Raw genomic sequence first — 9,025 nt, 5'->3', positions numbered from 1 at the left:
CTTGTCCCCTCCCTCGTCGCCGTGGCAGTTCGAGACTCGAGTCCTTTGCGAGCAGGCGTTGAGCGTTTCCGTTTCGTCTTTCTTGGGGCCTTTATACTAAAGTAGTGGGCTTCTCTCCAGGCCAAGCACTGTGTAAATGCACGCTCAAAGAGCACCGTGTTCCTTCCAAACAAAGAGACTCAATGAGAGACAAAGGGACCCAGAGACAGCTCACGCCGGATTCGCCAGCATACCAACAACTTCAGTCAGTCAAGAAAAGAGCAAGCAAAGAAGACAAAGAAGCTCGAGTCGTCAATTGGCGCTCGTCCGTGGATGCCTCCTGCAGGCACAGCCCTCCTAATATACCTACTACATGTACTGTCGGGTACCTTACCTGCCTACCTAGTACCTCCACAGGCACCTCATGTCGCCCTCATGTGTTCAGCTGGGGGGGGGGGCCGATACCTCCACCTCGGGTATCCAATCGTCACGTCCTGGCGGCTGCAGCGCGCGACAACCCACCGCCGGCAGCCATTCCGTGTGGCCAGCAGGTACCAGCCCGCCATGTATCTTTTCTCTTGCGCCTGTACGAGTACGAAGTCATGCAACTTGACCTTCCCAGTGAGCCTCCGCTCTCCTCCTCTCCTCGCCACGGCCGCCTGCTCTGTGACTCTGCATCGGCGCACAAGGTGCACAATCGAGCATCGTGGACAGAGCAGCCATCGCAATAGTGGGATTCCGCCACAGGTCAGCTGCGGGCAGTGCATGCTCGCAAAGGTATCGCCATGTAGCCTCGACCGCTGCCAGGCGCGCTTCAGGCCGGACTGCCGGGTGCTAGCGGTGGCTCCAGGTACTGGCCCAGGCCCTGCTGGGGCTCGCCACGCCCGCTAGCACTACGCAGGTACTCATGGGTACGACCCCAACGAGGCTCACTCGGGCGAGGCAACATGTGACCAAGATGGCCTCGTGCAGCTCTTGGTCCACGCACGCGACTACTACTACCATCCTCAAGCATATGTATGCCTGGCTGGGAGGAGCCGAGCCTTTTCAACAACGACGGCGCGCGTCAGACATGGTCACTGGCGGCTGTGCAAAGGCTGTGTTCAAGGAAAGAGAAGAAGGAATTTCATTGCAAACTATATGACCTACTGGGATAGGCTTGTTCGTTGTGACTAGAGCTCTTGGCTGAAGCCTTGGCCATGCTACCTCTCCTGCAGCTTCGGCCGTGTACTTGTCGTTGGTCCCGAGAACTTCCCCCAGACGCCACATACGCGACGCCAGGGTCAAGACAGGATAAGAGTTGTCGTCAGATGTCGTGGCCTTGATCCGCGCGACCCTACCATATAGTTAAGCCATAGTAGAGATTGCCCTCGACCCTCACATGTTGGAGCAACAGGCTGATCCCCTTGAAGTGGATGTTGTTTTGCCAATAGCCCAATTGCAAATCATGGTCATGTCGCTGCTTGTCGCCAGTGCCATCTGAAACCCCATCTCCCTCAAGGCATCCCTCATCCCACCTTCCGCCAGATCGAGAGGGCCAAGAGATGACGGGTCAATCCACACCAAGAGACTGCCCCCTCTCCACCCACGGGACACTCTCATCGACTTCCCCAGAAGCTGCCTTTTGACGCGCCGGCTTAAGAATAGAAAACGAAAATCGAGCACAGAGTGAAAAATATTAATGACCAAAGAAAGATAGGACAACACCTGCTCGTTCGGGACGCAGCTATACCGCAACGATTGGACTTGGGGGACCACGGTGGGAGAAGAATTGCCGAGAACCATGGACCCAAGCCCAGCATCCTAGACGCTCGAGCTGGCAAAGGCTTGTACGGCCATCTCTAAACCTTGGGTGAGCCATCAAAGACGGCACCCGTGGCGCTTCGAGATTGCCAAAACAGTCCAACAACCAAATGTTACCGGACGTGCCGTTCAGATGTTCTCTAGAATCACGGAAGGGTGCTTCAGAAGGAGCGTTGGAGACTCCAGCCACGAAGAAACACCCTCCCGTCAATCCAGAACCATCCGAGCCATGCGTCAAGTCGTGAATGTAAGATGCGTCGAAGATCAAGATAAAGCGATGCGTGTGGGTAGAATGAAAAACATCAAAACCTAAGGAAAGGGGGGAGTGCAAGAAAACGAACTTGAGGACCAGAAACATCGACCAGGGGGCCCAAGACGACTGAAGCCGTCGCCAAGGAAATGGCTGCTGTCGGCCCCTTGCGTGTGTAGAATGTCGATTTGGATGGAGATCAAGGGTTCTCGCAGCAGCTCGCCACCGATTTGCTCAGATCCTACCAGAGAGGTGCAGAAGAAAAGCGCAATGTACCATCGTTCAATTTGGCCGATAGTTACCAGAGGCATATCCCGCTCCTTTTGAAGCAGAGCGAAGCCTGTTTAGCGTCCACTGAGTCAGCCATACTTGTCAGCAGAGTTCTCTTCGGACAGCGGAATCAAGAAAATGCAAGTCGCGCGGAGGAGTGACCCCTTACGATGAGACTTGTCGGACTAGGTTGAAAATATGTTCGAGACTCACATCCTATCGCTTCCACCAATGGCACGGCTAGTGTCCGGGGTGTCAACGCCAGCGCCAGAGCCACGCTCGAGCATCTTGCGTCGGGAGCTGGGCACGGCGCCGGCCTTGGCAGCGGTGACGGGGCCGGCGGCGTTCATGCGGGAAGCCCGGGCCTTCTCCTCATCCTCAGGGTTGGCCTGACCGGCAGCCTGGGCGATAGCCTGGGCATTCTTCTGGTACTTGTAGACAGTCCAGTCGAAGACGTAGTCATACTGGAAGCCTTCGCGGACAAAAAGGTCGCGGAAGATCTTGCGCAGGTAGCTGTAGTCGGGCTTGTCGTCGAAACGGAGGGATCGAGTGTAGTTGAGGTAGATGGCGAACTCGTTAGGGAAGCCACGGCAAAGGACCTCGGTAGGAGTGGTCATCTTCTTCTCCATGATGCGGTCGTATTTTTGCTTCTTGGTGGCAGCCTTAAGACCCTGCCAAGGGAGAGAGCCACGGCAGAAGTACAGCATGACATAGCCGAGCGACTCCATGTCATCACGGCGCGACTGCTCCACACCGAGATGGGTGTTGATGGAGGCATAACGGGCCGTGCCGGTCAAGTTCTTGTTCTCTCTGTACGGAATGTGGAAATGGGTCTTGGGGTCGCGGTATTTCTTGGCAAGACCAAAGTCGATAACGTTGACCTGGTTTCCACGCTTGCCAATGCCCATGAGGAAGTTGTCCGGCTTGATGTCGCGGTGGATGAACGACTTGGCATGGATATATTCGATGCGCGAGATGAGCTGGTCGGCAAGGAGGAGGACCGTCTTCAGGGAAAACTTGCGGTTGCAGAAGTTGAAGAGATCTTCCAAGCTAGGGCCCAGGAGGTCAAGCACCATGGCGTTGTAGTCACACTCGGTGCCAAACCAACGAACAAAAGGAATGCCAACGCCACCGGCGAGGGACTTGTAGACACGAGCCTCATACTCCAGTTGAGGGTGCTTGGCCTTGACAGACTCAAGTTTGATGGCAATCTCCTCTCCAGAGATGATGTTCGTTCCAAGGTAAATGTCGCCGAAGGAGCCGGAACCGATTTTTCGACCGATCCGGTATTTGTTACCGACACGAAGATCCTAGCGACAGACAGAAGTTAGTCAGATGCCAGTACTAGATGGAATAACACTGGATGGAGATGGATTCGGCCGCTCCACAGACACAGCCATCACTGAAGCCATGAGTTTGAGCGAAGCAGCGGTGTGATATTCCTCAGAGAGCCTGTGGGCGCACTGGCCAAGTCATTCGACACGATTGGAGGCAATGCACCCAGGCTCCAAGCGGATCTCGAGAGCAGGCCACAATCAAAGGGGGAAACAATAAGAATAGCAGATCTTGTACAAAGAGAGGGTGCTTACCATGGTCGTCATGGTGAATGTATTGATGTGCTTCCTCCCACGCGGGAAAGAAGCAGGCCGTTTGAGAAGTCGGTAAAGCTACAAATCCTAAAAGGGGCGGCGGGTTAATAGATGCCCTTCTGATGACCGACGTGTCGAAAAGATGAAGATAGAGAGTGGTGGCGTGAAATGCGAGGGGGTGGATAATGAAGGAAGGAAAAGAAGGCAGAAGGAGTGAAGAGGAGAAAGAGAAACCGAAGAAAGCTGAGAGGGTTCTGATGAGATGGCTTGACAAAGGGAGTGGGCCCTGGGCATGGTGAAGGGCGGTGGCTAAGGTACATGAGAGGTACCTCGTCCGCCACCAGAAAGTCCGGTGCTAGGCCAGGCCGAACCGAACCTTGCATGACAAAGAGAGCCCAACCATAATAGCAGGTGTTTGCTGCGGGATAGGAGAAGGACGAGCACCATCGCAGCCGCAGAGCAGGGGAGGATGCAAGACAACAGAATGACGATGGGAAAGGAGCTGTGAATCCTGAAGGTCAACTTACCTACTGACGAGGATTTGATATAGCGGGTTTAATGGGCTCGAGGCTCCGAATTTGTGATATGTCGGTGACGAGGAGGCGGAAAAGTGGCAACGAAAGACGAACAAAAGAAGGAAGGCCGAATGAAGAAGAAGACAACGACAAAAGGTTATTTTTGCAAGTCGGGATGGGCTGCAAGGGTTCGCCTCGATGGAATCGATCGAAGGTGCGGCGATGCTCGAAGGAGGAAGAAGAAAGGTTGACGATTGATGGACCGAACGAAGCGATGCTCTCGTCGGTGGGCGAAGGGTGTCGAGGAGAGAAGGAAGAAGAGGAGGGAGAAAAAAAAAGCGGAGGAAGAGAAAGAGAAGAAGGGGCGGGAGCTGAGGAGGCAATTCAAGGGATTTTTTCTGGGCGGGCGGTCCAGTGCTGCTGAGCTGTGTGGCGCGCGCTCTGCAGTGGGCGCGCAGCGCTGTAACTGGGCGCTTGGCGCTGGGCTGGCAGTTGAGCGGCAGTGGGTTGGTGGGCGAGCGCCAGCGAGTGACTGGCTGTCCAAGGGCAGAGCGGCTGGGCGCGCATGTACTGGGCTGGGCTTGGTAGGTATTGTCAATATCACTCGTACAACTGCCTACAGGCACAACAGGCCCAGGCCCAGGCGGGGGAGGCATCGGGTGCTACCGAGCCAACCTAGGCCCCTGCAAATTGCCTGGGCAAATGCAGCGGCGGATTGTCCCTCTGCGGCTGCGAGCGGTACGAATGGAGTATCGGCGGCCGGAGGATTGCTGCTGCTGCTCCTGCGTCTGTTTGTTTGCCTGGCTGGCCTAGACGCTTCTGCTGGGCAAACGCAGCAGCCAAAGGGCGCAGGCAGATCGAGCTGAAGGGTCGGGGGTACTTGTTGAGTACCTCGACGGAGCGTCGCTTTGCAAGGCAAGCGCGCCAGGGGGGGAGACGAGAGAGGCAGTATCTCTCGAGTACACTGTTGATTGCTTACGGCAGCTCTGTCTGTACCCAAGCGTTTTCGTACCTACCTTGTACAGTGCTCGTGCATTCGCCCTCTCGCCTACGACCGAATGCCAGCCAGGTTGCTGAATCGCGCCTCTACCTTAATCTTCATTCGTACCGGTCAAAAATCTTTTTTTTTCCTCATGATGATTACTGGTTTTGCCGCTGCTGATCTTCAAAGTCAAGACAGCGCACAACATCAGATCGTTGCTCCCTTATCTAGGAAGCGTCTCTTTGCCAGCCTTTCTCTTGTCCTCCCTCAAGCTGCTCGACATAAAAACTGGGCCGAGATGCAAGTCAGGTGTCGGATTGATTTCGTGTTCCAACCAGTGCTCGTCGTTTAGGCCCCTCTCCCCCATGTCGTTGCAGCCTGGTGAAGCCCAGTTCAACCCAAGTGTGGAGCTGAGCGGTCGCTTAGGTGCCTTTTGTCGTGCCTACTCGTACAATGAGCCGCGTCGGGGAGGCGCCAAACCGAACGTGAAACGGAGAAAGAGGGCTCAGAAACAGAGAGAGGAGACGTCCAACCAGGGCCTCGAACCCGTTTATCACCGCTCTTCTGGTTCGTGTGCGGCGTCTGGAGCCGGGGAGGGGCCGCGAGCGACGATGGTGGGCAGCACAGCTGAGGCTCGGTGAAGCACGACGGCGCTAGGTTGATTGTTTGTGTGAGGCCGATATTGAGCCAAGCAACCAAATCGCAGGGAAACGGGAGGGCTTGCGGCAGGCGGCGCATAGTGAGCCTAGCAGTGAGGCGTCCTCAGCTGCATGCCGCTGGCAGGGTGATTGACTGCGCGACTGGCCACGAGGACAGGGGAGCGGCTCACCGAGATGCCTCATTTACCGCCTTGCATATGATGACTGGACAGCAGGCGACCAGAGGTGCAGCGCTGACGTGCGCTGGCGATGAACTGGCAAATACGCCTCGAAATGTGGCAGGTCCTCGTCTGCCCGCTTGCAGCCCTCATCTCGGGATACGAGGGTTCCGAGGAGAAGTCGCGAGCAGGCGGGCATTGCGTTTGATGCATGATGTGGCCTTGAATTCCCGCCTTGGACAACCTTTCTATCTGCCTCACGAGGCGAGGAAGCACGGCACACGGCCAGGCGTTGAGGATCATCTAGCATCTGACTACCCTTTCTACACTTATGATATTGCGCAGTACCCGAGCTTGCGGTCCCTTGAAACATCGCCATCAAGGTTAGGTTGGCTGCAGGCCAGAGCTCAACCCCAAGCTCGCTCTCTGTTTCGGGAGCTCCGTCACTGGATTGAGCACTCTGAACTGGTAGTGTTAAACAGCTCAAAGCATGCGCTCGACAGAATTTGGAATAAGAGACGAAAGTGTAGATCAGCAACCCGAAGAGCCAATGCTGGCATCTACAAGTCCTACTATACTTACTAACCTTGCTCGCATAGTGCAAAAGTACAGCCTCACCAGGTCGCCAAGCGGTCTGCAAATTAATAGGGACCGCAAAATGAATACGTGCGTACACTCAGAAAACAAGTGCAGCAGTATCGACAGACTGTGGAGCCTGAACGTGTGTGTATGATATTCTTTTGTGTGTGAAATATTCTGGGTTTCCCGGTTATTTTGCAAGCCGCTTGGTCGCCTATCTCACCCCCTACAGCTCAGTCCAACGCCACCCATGCGCTCTCTCACCTGACCATCTTGGACATGCGAAGCCAGATCGGCACCGGTTGGTCCGTTTCCTGGGGTAGACGAAATCCCGAGCGCCCATCGCTCGACAAATTTTCCATTTTGCGGCACCCTTTGTAACACGAGTCGGTGACACCGGCCGGCAAACTGAGTCTGTCTCTCGCTCTTTGAACTCCCACTCGCTCTAGAAGAAGAGGAAGAGGCAGTGGGAGACGAGCAGAGAGAGCAGAGAGAGCAGAAAGGGGGGGCGAAATAGAAGACGAAGACGAGAGGAGGAGAGGGTGCGAGAGGGTGCGAAACTGCGCCCTTCAGCTCGCTAATTCCGCCCATTACATTCAGCGCACACTTGGTGGTACATACATACCTACATACGTACCCGTAGTTGTGCGAAGCGAGTCGAGCCAGCGGTCGGATGTGCCAATATGTACCTTGTAGGTACTCATGATAGTCAGCAGGAAGCCGAGGGATGATAGCACGCACAGCCAGTCTGGTGTTTGTGCTCTGGATTCAGCCCCTAGATTCACTGACCAAAAGAAGCAAGAGAAGGGAAAGGGAAAAGGAAGCCCTAAAAAAGAGCAGGGTTGTCCTTCGGCACCACCCCGAAAGCAACAGCAGTGATGGACGGGACTACGACACTGTAGTACATACGCCAACCCAAAGATTCCGAGTTGCAATCATTGCCACAAAATTGCTCGACTGTGGCGGGAGAGGGGAAAGTCTCCGCGAGGGCATCTCTGATGAGTCCCGTGCCACGCCGGGTTTCTTGCCTTGAATCACCACAAAATGTCTCAGCGCGGCTCATCCATGGCCGCCTTTTTGGGCGTTTCGTATTACTCTTGGGTTTGACTGTATTATCGGTCAAGAGCCAAAGGCCACTCGGCTTTTCCGCCCTTGCCTCTCTTCCATTTCCCCAGGCGCTGATAGTATGATAGTTTCCCCTCATTGCAGCTTTGGACGTCAATGCCAATAACTGTATTGTATTGACAAATCATTTGTCCAAAGACGACCGACACCTCTGATATCACATACGAGTAGTAGTACATACAATCCCCCCCAAACTCCGCCTTTTTGGCGCGTGTGTGCCGCGTAGCTCGTGCACAATGTCGGGCCGCCGCCGCCAGCGGCCACTTGCTTAGCAGGAACCTAGTCAGCCGTCCTTGTGTGCACGGCCCAAAATAGAAGCACCCGAATTCAGGGCCTTTTTCTCCACACCAATCACCAAATTCACTGATTTCAAGGTTGTTAGCCGCCTCTTATCACTAGGTAGACTAGCACCTAATTTTACCGATATGTGTAGTCCATACATGTATGAGATATACATCATGATCTCGAAGTAAAACCCGGTACGAAGAGGTATAAAAGCCGCGGAACAACAACTTGCAGATGCCATCACGCAAGACGCAGACACGGCTCTCTTCTCGCGGGCATCACCAGAGCCCAATCACCTGGTCCTCAGGTGGCCACTTGAGCGCCGTCAGAATGGCCGCACAGCAGCAGCAGCATCACCACAGATCTTGGCCTCAACTCTTGATATTTCGGCGAGAATACAATTACTAGTCTAGTCTATGGAAATTGGATGTTGTGCGGCTCTTTGGAGACTGGTAGTACATAAGCCACGAACATGATATTGGCGGGGAAGGTTTAGCTGGAAATTGGAACAAGTCAGAGAAGTCGCCGCGTATTAGCTTGGTGTTAGTAGACACAGCAAGTCAAGAGTGGGAGTTAGATTTCTGAATTGAGTGACGCAGATGGATGTAGTATTCATTATTGAAGACAGAGCCTTTCCATCAACGTGCAGAGCCATGAAATGCAATGACCTTAAGGAGGGGCATCTCTCCGCTTTCCATCTGACTGAGATACTAACCCGATTCCATCTCCATTTTCTAGCACACACATACCTGGAGTCATACCTCAACCGGCCTTCAGTAGCTAAACAGCTATGTAGCGCATCCGCGCTAAGCCGCTTAGGCGATAACGTTG

General features: G+C 54.5%; 1 protein-coding gene across 1 annotated transcript; it reads right to left on the bottom strand.

Annotated features, from left to right (window-relative positions):
* Window positions 1-2,511: 2,511 nt before the first annotated feature.
* On the bottom strand, window positions 2,512-3,903 carry hhp1 (casein kinase I; the record flags this gene model as incomplete). The annotated part of the gene is made up of 2 exons (XM_006967404.1): window positions 2,512-3,612; window positions 3,892-3,903. 2 exons carry the CDS (start codon window positions 3,901-3,903, stop codon window positions 2,512-2,514), a joined length of 1,113 nt encoding a protein of 370 aa, XP_006967466.1.
* Between the last annotated feature and the right edge of the window lie 5,122 nt (window positions 3,904-9,025).

The sequence above is a fragment of the Trichoderma reesei genome (genome assembly GCF_000167675.1).
Source record: "Trichoderma reesei QM6a unplaced genomic scaffold TRIREscaffold_17, whole genome shotgun sequence".
In the NCBI taxonomy this organism is placed as follows: Eukaryota; Fungi; Ascomycota; class Sordariomycetes; order Hypocreales; family Hypocreaceae; genus Trichoderma; species Trichoderma reesei.
Note: the sequence above shows the minus strand (reverse complement) of the source record. Positions and strands in the feature narration are given on the sequence as shown.